General features: G+C 35.9%; 1 protein-coding gene across 1 annotated transcript in view; it reads right to left on the minus strand.

Annotated features, from left to right (window-relative positions):
- The window catches only part of DOK5 (docking protein 5), a 146,843-nt gene that overhangs the window by 40,550 nt on the left and 93,089 nt on the right, over positions 1 to 13,204 (minus strand). The window contains exon 6 of the mRNA XM_072633499.1: positions 820 to 955. Within this exon, the coding sequence (XP_072489600.1) occupies positions 820 to 955 (136 nt within the window). The remainder of the gene's footprint in view (positions 1 to 819; positions 956 to 13,204) is intronic.

Here is a 13,204-nt window from a genome sequence, read left to right on the forward strand (position 1 = left end):
ATGATTTGCCTAGGGTCAAAGAGCTACTTATGGCAGAGGCAGGCTAGAACTTGAACCCCAATGCTCTAGCCTTCAAGGTTTGCTCTCTATCCACTATGCCATGCTCTCCCTTAAAAGAACTGTATGTGTCCATTCAAATAACTATGATGCAAGCTGTAATGTGAAAATTATGTAGGTGAGATCTAAACTTATTGTTTAAAGATATAACATATCTCTAAAAAGATGTAAAAGACATTAAAAAGGGCAGCTAGATGGCAAAGTGAATGGAATTCTGGGTCTGATGGCAGTAAGACTGCTCTTCCTGAGTTTAAATCCAGGAGAAATTGTAAGAGAAAGGTTGTCACTGAGGGTCTTGAAGGAAGGGAAATATTTCAACAGGCAGATATGAGAATGGCAGCACGACAAAAGACTCGGATAGTTTGGTTTGGTTAAATCAAAGAAAATGCTAAGAAGAGTATGGAATAAGGTAGATTGGATCCACATTGTGGAAGGCCTTAAATACCAAAGTTAATGAGTTTGAAATGTGTTCAGTAGGCAAAAAAAAAGAAACACTGAGGGGTTCTATTTCGAGCATGTATTGCTATGGTGGGATATGTACACAGAAGAAGCTGGAAACAAGGAGATAAAAATATGATAAGTCCCTATCTCTAATGGACTTCTATTCTAGTGTATATTATGTTAGAAGCAAATAACAAGGTATTAGGTATAGAAGCAAATTTTTGCCCCATAGAAAAGCTGACTGAAAGTTGAACAAGAAACCCCATGGCTAACACTGACTGGTGCAGCATGTTGGATAACAAAAGGAATTGTCAAACATACCATTGAATTTTTCACGCTCTGAAGTAGACGCTCATGCTGCTCTGCTATAGCCAGGGCAGCAGAGTGTACTTTCTGATAGATAGCTTCTCCATCTCTTGTTTGAAAGATAAAAAGTCCTTCCCCAGTATCACACATCCTGTCAAAACAAAACATGGAAATTGTCTGAAATTCAAGTAAGTAGGACAAAGAACCAATTCAAAGTAAATCAACATAAATTTATTAAGTGCCTATCATGGGTACAGTACTTATTAGGCACTGGAGGAGGTAGAAATTTAAATAAGACACCCATACCTGCCCTTACAGCAGCTTAGAGTCTAGTAGTGGCAGCTAGTAGAGCAATGGGTCAATCATTGGATCTGAAGTAAGGAAGACCTGAGTTCAAACTTAAATCAGACAGGGTCAAAAATAATAGTTTGGTCAGCCATTTCTCATTAAAATAAACAATGAGACCCATGTTCCTCAGTCCCCTTGTCAGAGCCTTGTCAAAACAGGCAGGTAAAAACATATTCACATGGGAGGAGAGATTTCTCATGAGTAAATATGCATCTAGCTTTATAGGACCCCTGAGATCCCATCAAAATGAAGGTTTCATGGTTCTATGATTCTATTTAGATAATTATCAAACTACTTGCATTATCTACATCCGGTACTAAATGCCACTCATGATATGAAAAGCATCTCCTGATTATGCACATGTAGGCAGTTAAACAAGTGGTTAACTGGAGGAATTGATGAGTTTTTCTGAACTAGTTTGTTGACTATGTCAGTACTTCAGTGAATCCAGAATATAGGTACTTTCTCCATCGATGCAGATCTCAGCCTAGTCACACATCACCTCAATTGATTCGTGTCCATATTTTCCTAACAATAGATTTTCCATAATGTATCAATATGCTGGAGACCTTCTTTATTTCCCCCATTTTGTGGATCCCAGTATAACATTTCTTCAAGGAACCATATGCTCCTTTGGCATCCAGCGTTAAGCAGGAATAGGAATATCACCTCCGTACAGGACCATTAAAAGACAAATGCAAATTTTCTTGGAGAGAATGGTGCATAATTATAAGGAAATTAATTAGGTCCATTCCAATTACATTTTATATAATCATAAAAGAAGTAGATGATTGATGATTCAATTTGCTTGCTGGCTCAATAGCTTATACTTACTTAGCATTTTGCTTTACAAAGCTCTCCACAAAATGATCTGATCTGATCCTCAAAGCCCTTTCAGGGAAGTGAGGTAAGGATTTCCGTTTCACCAAAAAGACAACTGAGACACAGAGACTTTAGGTGACTTGTCCAAGGTCATACAGACACTAAGAGATCGAGATAGGCTACAATTTCACTTCTTTCCATTCTTATATCCAGTGTCTTCTTGACTACATCATGCTGCCTAATAATATAGCACTCTCGCTATAGTAATAACTAGCATTTATATAACACTTTAATATTTGCAAAAGTACTTTGTAGATATTACTTCATTTAAACCTTACAATAACCCTGGGAAGTGGTTGCTATTATTATCCTGTTTTCCAAATAAGGAAACTACTGTGGACAAGTTAAGTGACTTAGGGGTCAGACATCTAGTAAATATCAGAGGCTGATTTTGAACCCAGGTCCCTGACTCTATCCACTCTGCCATCTAGCTACCTCTTCACTCTGAGAATACATCCTTCAGCAGATAACCCCAGTCGTCCAATATCACAATAATTTGTAAATAAATGAAGAGACAAACAACTTGTCAACCTAGGAAACTGAGAACACAAATTATGCTTAATGACTTAATTCTAGAAAACAATTGTCCACACTACTCACATTTATAAGATCTCTAGTCATTCATCCCTTTACTTTATTTAGTAGGACAACAGGAACAGCGTCACTGTTTTGTTGGTTTGTTCATTAAGTGAACTCCACTTGTTTACAACTACAGAAGAACTGTCTCCATTGGAAAACATAAAAGGCTGTGTCATCGGCTGATTTTTTCTAGTCCCTTTTCGTAAAGATTACTCTGGTCTCTTCCAACATTTCTGGTCTTCTTACTCCTTAGTCCCAAATATACACTCTGCCATCTAGCGACACTGGCCTTCCTTCTGTTCTTCATACATCTTCCTACTCAATTCAGTTTTTATTGGCTGTCCCCTAGGTCTGAAATTTTCTCCCTGGTCTCCTCCACCTCCAGGTTTCCCTTTGAATTTGAGCTAAAATTCTACCATCTGCAAGAAGTTTTTCCAGGTCTTCCTTAATTCTAGTGCCTTCCTTATGAGATTATCTCCAATTTATTCTACATATATTTTGCTTGTACGTAATTATTTGCAACATAATTATGTTACTTATCCCATTAGATTGTGAAGCCCCTGAGGGCACGGGCTGTTTTTGCTTTTCTTGCATCATTAGCACTTAGTGACTGACAGGCATATGATAAATGTGTGGTGGGTTAAATGTTTTTTGATAAGGCATGTCTTGAAACAAGTTTTATTTTTAAATGCTTTAACATATGTAACCATAACAACTTAATCAAATTTTGTGAATTAATTCAATGGGCAAAGGTAGAATGGGAGTGAAACAGTGGATTACCCTCTAGGCAAATTATTTGCTCTCTCTGAGTCTCAGTTTCCTCATCTATAAAATGAAGGGTCTAGGCTAGCTGATTTCTCAAATGTGTTTCTAGTAACCAAATTCCATGGTTTTATTGCTCTAAGTCCTACAAATGGTCTAATGGTTTTTCATAGTCCACCCAGTAAAGTCCATTTCTCATTTGGGGAGAGATTTTAAGTCAAAACCCATGGTGTTACTAATGTGTCTTCCACCTAAGAGACAATTCATATGTATTCCCTTTTATATTTTTCTTTTCTTTCCCTTCACGTAGTGCTTTCCTCTTGGAAATTTTCCAGGATTCAAATGGAATCCCCATTCTCCCAAACTCTCTTCTTGTAGAATCTTACTTAGCACAAACATGTAAAAAGAAAATCAGAGAAGACAAAGTGATGATCCTGAGACAACCCTCTCATGGCTTAACCTACATGCCACCAATCTATTCAGATATTTGTAACAGAGACTCTGTGTCATTACAGCAACATTTACATTTTGAATCCTGTAAGTACTGCAATTTCTAAGAGACAGTGCAATTTACACACAGGTGCATTGCCCACCCCCAAACAAAGGGTTATATGTTTTGGCAGATTTGCACACATCTTAAGACCCACACAATTATCACAGGAAGTCACATGATCCAGTTTGGATCTTTACATGTGGGCCACTCCATTTTTCAAAGCATTATGTTTGAACACTTCATTTTGGTGAATTGACCCTAAGTTCTTGAAATCTATGCCAGCAAAGAGTAAATCCTAGACTACCTTATCAGAGCTTTTAGTATGAATTGAGTGACAAGCTATGTCTGTCATCTGAGGATCAGCATAGCTACCTGCCAAGACTCATCAACTTATTTATCTATGATGCCGTCAGTCCTTAGCAACTGCCTTTTGCTTTCCCAGTGACAGAAGAGGAAAAAGAAATAGAGGGTCCTAAGAATAGACAGTCTAAGTGCTATACTAATAGAACAAGTTATCCAGTACTGTGGGTGGGTCTTCTATGGAGGATTTCTGGAACTGGTATCACATATGATGATTAGATATGATTGGGGTGTTATCTGTACCCCCTGAGAGAGTACTCAAGCCAATGAGATCACAGACCTAAATACAAAAATAACATTTTTTTAAAATTAGGAGTGACTCAGTAATTAACCCATATCCAAAAGAAATCCTGGCTATAACATACCAAATAAATAACTATCTAGCTACTGCTTGGAACCTACCACACCCCAACACAGCTCATTCTACTTGGGGACACCTCTGTTAGGAACTTTTTGTTGTTGATTTGTTTTGTATTTTGTCTTCCTAATATTAATAAACTGCCTTGTATCAATACTAAATTACCTTGGCCTCTTTGCAACTTCTTTAAAGGATTAAAGGATCCTTGCTGTACTCTCTGGGGTCAAACCCAACAAGTTTAATCCCTCTTCAAATGCCAGTCTTTCCACTCTTTGAAGATAGCCACCATGATGCCCCTAAGTCGTCTCTTGCCCAGGCTAAACATTCTCAGTTTCTTTGATCAATCCTCATGTGACACCGACTAATCCCCTTCATCATTCTAGTTTCCCTCCTTTGTATGAATACTCTCCAGTTTATTCATATCCTTAAACTGCAGTACCCAGAACCAAAAACACAATACTCCTTATATAGTAGGACTGGGACACAATACAGAGGGATGATCATCTCCTTAGTCCTTATTCCTATATTAAGGTCTCCCTTAATGCAGCGCAAGATCACATTATTAACTGATTCATAATCTGTCATTGCATTTGATATGTCAGATTTCTATGGCTCTTTTCTTGTTTCTTTTAATACAACCTGAATGTTCCTTGAGAAAGTTTTTCCACCTTCCCCCCAAAAAAAATCTTCTTTGCCACCATGGAGCCTGCATGACTCAGACCAAGAAAAGACTTAGATGATAAAACAGTTAAGTTTTGTTTTGTTTTGTTTTTGTTTTAGAGCATAGCAGATTATGTAAGTGATAGAAGACAGGTTAAAAATTGGGGAGATCTAGTCAGGGCATAAATGCGTAATAAAATTGGAGGATAATTGTGAAGGTTGTATTAGCCTTTGACTCTCTCCTAGCACCAAGCATAATACTTAGCATATGTATTAGCGTAATACACAGAGCATCTTTTTAACATTGGTTGTAGGATACTACTTTGCCCCAAACTCACCAAAAACAAAAACACCTTTTTTTCAAATGAAAGCTACTTCAGCAGCAATTAAGCTTATTAAACGAAATGCTCTCAGCATTGATTTCTTTTTCAAGAATGTTTCCATTTATATGTTCCCCAAAATACCTTTGCATCCAGTCTTCTTGCATCTCATTTCATGACTGCTGTTTTTCATGTGTGTATTTTATTCCTTTCCTCAGATTCCTGACCTACTTGATCATTTCATTTAAAAAAACATCAAGAAAAACTGTGTGTGCAAGGGTGTGGGGGAGGGGGAGGAGGAATGTTTTCCTGGCAAGGAAAGAAGGTGCATTCATGTGAATTAATTATTCTACAGAGTCTGCCAAATGCCACCTGAGGTCCTCTCTCTCAGCTTGGGAGAGAACAATCCCTCTTCCTCCCTCCTCCTCCCACTACAGAGAAAGAAATTTAAATCCACTAACAACTAAGGGAGTAGTTGACAAGGAGACATGCTAGCTTACCCAGCAGTCAGCTCTCAAATTTACAAAAGGATTTGAACTGGACACAAGCCCCTACCCTCTTACACAATCTTGTCTAGTAACGATAACCGTTCCATAAGGGCTGTTGCTGCTGTTCTAGTAATTTTTCAGACAGATCTTTCTTTATCAAATGATGACAATGCCCTGGGTCACAGTCTACTTTCTGATATAGATACTGAGACAAGATAATTTTGCTTCTCTGACTTTTTAGGAATGAACAATAGGAGAAAGCAAACAAAAATTGCTTAAAAACATAAATAATAAAACAAATCACAATAGCTTCCCCTGCTCTTTTCTGTCTCTAAAGGCTAAATAGTTTTTTTGGAAAATTAATTACACTTTTCAACTTCAGAAGCAATGGGCAGCAATTAATTGGGTAATTGCAATTTTATATGAGAAAAGAACTATTTTTACCTTCCATGTCCTGAATTAATCTTTAGGGAAAAAAGAGAGAAAAGTTCAAAATTAATATGAAAACCTATAGAGGTAGTTTCAAATTCTTCATGTGTGCCCTAATCCACAAAAAAGGAATATCTCAATGATCCTGACCTAAATAAGAGTTTACTCCTAGATTATATTTTAACCTCAGGGCTAATTTTCACTCTCTCAGTCAAAATCTTTTCAATATAGAATGTTCAAGCTGAAAGGATCTTTTGTAATCTTAAAATCCAGAGATTTTATTTTATAATATATTATTCCTGATCCAGAGAGTTGGTGTGACTTGCTCAGGGTCACACAATTACCTGATGACAGAGACGGGACTCAAACCCAAGCTTCCTAAAGCTCAGCACAGCAGACTTTCCATTAGCCCATACTAACTTGCTTTTTTTTTCTCTGTCTTGGCACATTGAAAATTAATAAACAAGGAGTCTAAATAGCAATAAGTTTAGCATACAAAACCACTGACACAAAAACCACAACAAAATCATTCACGATTCACAACTAGATAGATCCTATGGTTGATATCCAAGACAGGAAATCACAACTCTCCCCATGAGGGACATCTGCATTTACTCAACCAACAATATGGTAATGAAGAAGCACTCAATAAAAGAAAGTCATGTGGAATTATGTACAGAAACAGAAGGATAGTAACAACTCAGATTCTGGTCATCAGCTCCAAAAATTACAGAAAGTTATGCTTGTGATCCTGGACTTACTAATCCATCAATGGATCAATCCATATTCTGCAAGGAAATGGTAGAAAATGGGCAACACAGGACTCCAGGTTGTAGAATTCAACACCCACCAAATAACTAAAATGATATGATCAGGTGACCAGAATTTATATACCAGAAATTTGACTTCATCAACTGAGATGATAAATTCCCACACCACAAAAAAGAGATCCTAAGCACTACTTGAAAATTCAGCAAATAAAGTACACCAGAATCAGAGCAGCATTACAAGAAGAATGGTCACCCACAACTTTCTGGAGAGAATATTAATCCATAAAAAACTAAGATTAATTTAAAGAATATAAGAATACCACTATATTGAATACTTATAATCTATAAATCACACAGACTGTAAAACTTTCAAAATATAGAGCTAAAAAAAGAAATTAAAACCATGTGTTAACAAGCTAAGATATATTATCTCTGTCATCCTGTCTGCTATTAGAATTGTCCCAAAGATATTTTTGGTGAGCCCCCAGAAGATAAGCTAACGCTGCTACTTTTATTCAGTTACCAAAAAATGGCTAATTTATCAATCTGTGTAATATTCTGGAGAACATTAAATATTTAAAAGAATATCACAGTAGTGATTTGTCCCAGGAATATTTTCATATTAAATTAATTTTAAAAGATGAGAATGAGATGGTTACAATAGTAGTAATATGATAACAGTTTATATTGCCATAGCCTTTTTTCTGAAAAAAAAAAAAAAACACTTTAAAATATGGAGTGAAAGTACTATTCTCATTTAATTGATGAAAAAATTGAGGTTCAGAAAGATAATAACATAATATTGGGCAAGTTACTTAATGATTTTGAGCCTAAATTTCCTCAGTGTTGTTGATCCTGTGATGCTAAGGTACTCATCCACATTCAAACAACTGTTTAGTGACAGAGATAGAATTCAAACCCAAGTCTTCTGATTGTAAGTTTAGGTATTTTTGCTTATTTGCTTGGTTGCCACTTCTATATTACCTCATCTGTTGACATGAATGCATGGTTTTGAAGGAATGGGAATAACAATACTTATTCATATAAAATTCCAGCTCCAAGAATTTTTAAGCAACTCTAGAAATGTGTCTAAAGAATCCACTATGGGTGGAGCCAAGATGGCAGAGTAGAAAGATGGACCTGTTCTAGCTCTCCCCACATAGCCCATGAAATACCAGTAAAAATGACTCTAAATAAATTATAGAGAAGCAGAAGTCACAAAACAACAGAGGGAAAGAGTTTTCCAGACCAAGGCAGCCTGAAAGGCTGACAGAAAAGGTCTGTCGCACCAGGCTTGGAGCAGAGCACAGCCTAGCCTTGGCCATGTGGCACAGGTAGGAATGGAGCAGGCTTCAGGGAGCAAAATCACAGGTCTCAGCTGTGGTTCTCAGATTTCCCAACCCACAAACACCAAAGATAGCTTCAGTCAGTAAGAAAGCTCTTTCCCATGGGTGAGAGGGAGTGCCATCTGGCCCTGGCCACAGGGGCAGCAGTGGTATCCACTTTTGGAGCTCTCAACCTAAAAACCCTGGGGGAATCCAGCAGCTGATCTGGATCTCAGTTTTGAATGGTGGTCCTGGGGTGAGAAGGAATGGTGGCATGGTGAAGCTGGTGGTGATTGTTCAGAGGGAATCCTACTTGAAAATCCAGGGCAGAAAAGAGTGCTTATGGTTGCTCACAGACCAGAGGAGGGGCCAGAAGAGGAGCAAACTCCTCCTCCTTGATTGTGCCACATTGGAGGAACTGAGAACTTACAGGTCCCTAAAGTATACCCTCTGCTTGACAAAGGACTCGAAAGTCAAGCAACTGACTAGGAAAATGCCAAAAAAAGGAGAAAAAATAGGACTTCAGATGGTTACTTTCTTGGTGAACAGGTATTTTCTTCCATCCTTTAGGATGAGGAAGAACAAAGAATACCATTAGAGGAAGACATAAAAGTAAAGGTTTCTACATCCAAAACCTCCAAAAGAAATATGCAATGGTCTCAGACCATGAAGAACTCAAAAAGAATTTTGAAAATCAAGTAAGAAAGGTGGAGGAAAAATTGGGAAGAGAGATGAGAGCAATGCAAGAAAATCATGAAAAGAGAGTCAACAGTTTGCTAAAGGAGACCCTAAAAATATGCTGATGAAAAGAACACCTTTAAAAATTGACTAATCCAAATGGCAAAAGAGGTCCAAAAAGTCAATGAGGAGAATAACGCTTTAAAAGGTACAATTGGCCAAATGGAAAAAAGAGGTTCAAAAGCTCACTGAAGAAAATAGTTCTTTAAAAATTAGAATGGAGCAGATGGAAGGCTTTATGAAAAATCAAGAAATTATAAAACAAAACTAAAAGAATGAAAAAATAGAAGATAATGTGAAATATCTCACTGGAAAAACAATTGACCTGGAAAATAGATCCAGAAGGGATAATTTAAAAATTATTAATCTACCTGAAAACCATGATAAAAAATAAAGCTTAGACATCATCTTCCAGAAAAATTATCAAGGAAAACTGCCCTGATATTCTAGAACCAGAGGGTAAAATAGAAATGGAAAGAATTCACCATTCACCTCCTGAAAGAGATCCCAAAAGGAAAACTCCTAGGAATATTGTAGCCAAATTCCAGAGTTCCCAGGTCAAGGAGAAAATATTACAAGCAGCCATAAAGAAATAATTCAAGTATAGTGGAAATATAATCAGGATAACACTGGATTTAGCAGCTTCTACACTAAGGGATTGAAGGGCTTGGAATATATTCCAGAGGTCAAAGGAGATAGGGTTGAAACCAAGAATCACCTAACCATCAAAAATGAGTATGATACTTAAGGGGAAAAAATGAAATTTCAATGAAATAGAGGACTTCCAAGCATTCTTGTTTTAAAGACTAGAGCTAAATAGAAAATTTGACTGTCAAAAACAAGAATCAAGAGAAACATGAAAAGGTAAACAGGAAAGGGAAGTCTTAAGGAACACATTAAAGCTGAACTGTTTATATTCCTACATGGAAAGATGTTATTTGAAACTCATGAGACTTTTTTTAGTATTAGGGTAGTTAGAGGATATATATATATATATATATATATATATATATATATATATATATATATATATATATATATATATATATATATATATGTAGGTGTGTATGGAGTATGTATATATGTGTATGTTATATGTGCGTAGGTATGTATATATACATGGGTGTGTGTATATATATACATATGTGTACACACATATGTATACATATACATAGACAGAGGGCACAGAGTGAGCTGAATATGAAGGGAGAATACCTAAAAAAAAAAAAATTAACTGTTGAATGGAATGTACTAAGAATAAAAGAAAGGGGGAGGTGGAATGTAGCAAATGATCTCACATAAAAAGAGGGAAGAAAGAACTTTTACAACGGAGGGAAAGGGGGGAGTGATGAAAGGCAATAACTGAGCCTTATTCTCATGGGATTTGACTTAAGGAGGGAATAACACACTCTCAATTGGATAAGGAAATCCATTTTACCATGTAGGAAGGCAAGGGGGAAGGGGATAGGAGAGGGGAGATAATAGAAAGGACATCAAACTGGGGAAGGGGATAATCAGAAGCAAACACTATTGTGGGAGGACAGGTCAATGGAGAGAAATGGAATAAATGAAGGGCCAGAAAGGACAGAGGGAAATTGGTTAGTATTTTACAATATAATTATTAAGGAAGTGCTTTGTATTGTTACACATGTATGACCTATATTGAATTGTTTGTTTTCTTGATGAGGGTGAGTGGGGAGGGAAGGAGAAAATAAATAACTCAAAGCTTTAAGAATGATTGTTAAAAAAAATTTTTAGTAAGCAAATGGAAATTAAGCTATACAGAAAACAGAGGGGAAGGGGAATGGGAGGAGGGTGGGTAATAGAAGAAAGGACAGACTATAGGAAGGAGTAGATGGGGTGCTTGTTGTCCTGTGGGGGGGTGGGGTAGGAAGAAATGGGGAGAAAATTTTGAATTCAAATTCTTGTGGAAGTGAATGTTAAGATCTAAAAAATAAATAAATTTTATATTAAAACCAATAATCCACTAAGAGAATATAAAAGGGGAGTTGCCCATGCTTTGGAAGGATTATTGCCATGAATTCATAGGATCACTTTGCTTTAAATGTTTCTGAAAATCATTACTGGATGACAGACATGCTAGTTTATTGTTCATAGTTTTGGGAATTGGATTAACCATTCTGGAGAACAATTTGTAATCATAGAAGAAAAGTTACAAAATGCTAAAGGTTATGAAAAGTAACCTTTAGCCCAGAGCTTCTACTACCAGAACTATTGTACTTCAAGGTAGTGCAAGAAAAAATCCACATGTATAAAAATGTTCATGTCAGCATTATTTATGATATATTATATATATATGACATATTATATGTGATATATAAATCATATATATGATATATACCACATGTATCATATATTATAATATATCATATATAATATATATTATATAAATGATATAAAAGGCTAGAAATATATGTAATATCTAGCGAGTGGTTGAATAAACTATTCTGTATGAATTAAATTATAACTGTGTCATAAGGAATGATGAATACAATAATTCACAGAAAGACAGTAAGACTTACATAGTGAATTAAAGCAGTAATATCAAACTCATATAGAAACAGGGGACACTAAGCTGTATATAAAGCTATATATAAGCTTTATATAAATGAGGACTAACTATTGACTTAGAAAACTACATGTTAACATTATCTGTTTTCTATTGCATTTCTTAATTTGTTTTGTTAAGCATTTTCCAATTACATTTTAATCTGGTATGTCTGGCTGCATTCAAGAATGTTGGAAGTCCACATTTAACATCTCTAAATTAGAGTAAACAAAACAGTGGCAAAAGAATACACAACATGACTACAATGGTGTGAAGAAAGTCAACTTGAAGAGCCAATAAAACTGGCAAAACACATCATCAATGGCCAACGTTGTATTATGCCATCAATGTTTTGGGATACATCCTTCCTTTTTGTTAGCAATCAGTAAACTAACTCTTTGGGAAAAACAAAATTTGTAACACTGGATTTGTTTGGGTGTTTGGGGAATGAAGAAGAACCTATTATGACATAACAAAATATATCCATGCATTAAAAAAAATAAACTTCCCAGAGAGTTTTAACTGCCTACAATCAGCCGATGGATGAGAAAAAAATTACATAGCTGAAATGGAACTTCCTTGTTTTGATCACTTTCCTGGGAACAATCAAGGAAGCAAATTCCTACATTAATAAAGGAGAAATGAAACCTTCATGCTTGGAAGAGCTTGCATGATCTTATTATCCTAAGCTTCTTGATGATAACTATAAAATACATCATTATTTGATGTTCAGGCAAAGTATAAAATAATGACATTGTTGCCTAGAGTATAAGTAACTTTCTGAAAGAGTTGGAAGTGAGTACTCAGTTGAGTGCTCATTCAATGCTTACTGAATAAATGAATAAGATTCAAAAAATCGATCCATTCCTCTAATATTTTAATACACTTCCCCACTCAATTTCCAGTCTTAGATTTACATTCAAGCAGACTGACATGATTTCTTGAACCATAATATAAAACCTATCCAAATTAAATATAAATGTGGTGCAGCAGAGGGCTGGCTTTGGAATCAAAATGATCTAGTATAAAATTCTGGCTTTGACCAATACTAGCCATGTGACAATGGGCAAGACATTTGATTTTTCATTACTACAAGCAATTCTTTAAAACTCTAAATTATAGGTGATTTGTCAGTAAGTATTGATAAAACACAAAGTGTTCCCTACCTTGATGAAATCACAGGTCTAGGCAAGGAAAAATGTAATCTATTAGCACACACTTTTTTAACCTTACCATATGCAATGCAATAAAATTCTATACATCATGCTTTAATGTGGGCTGTTTTTCATGCATCCTGTATATTACTTGGGTTGTAGCCC

This window comes from Notamacropus eugenii, chromosome 1 (assembly GCF_028372415.1).
Source record: "Notamacropus eugenii isolate mMacEug1 chromosome 1, mMacEug1.pri_v2, whole genome shotgun sequence".
NCBI lineage: Eukaryota > Metazoa > Chordata > Mammalia > Diprotodontia > Macropodidae > Notamacropus > Notamacropus eugenii.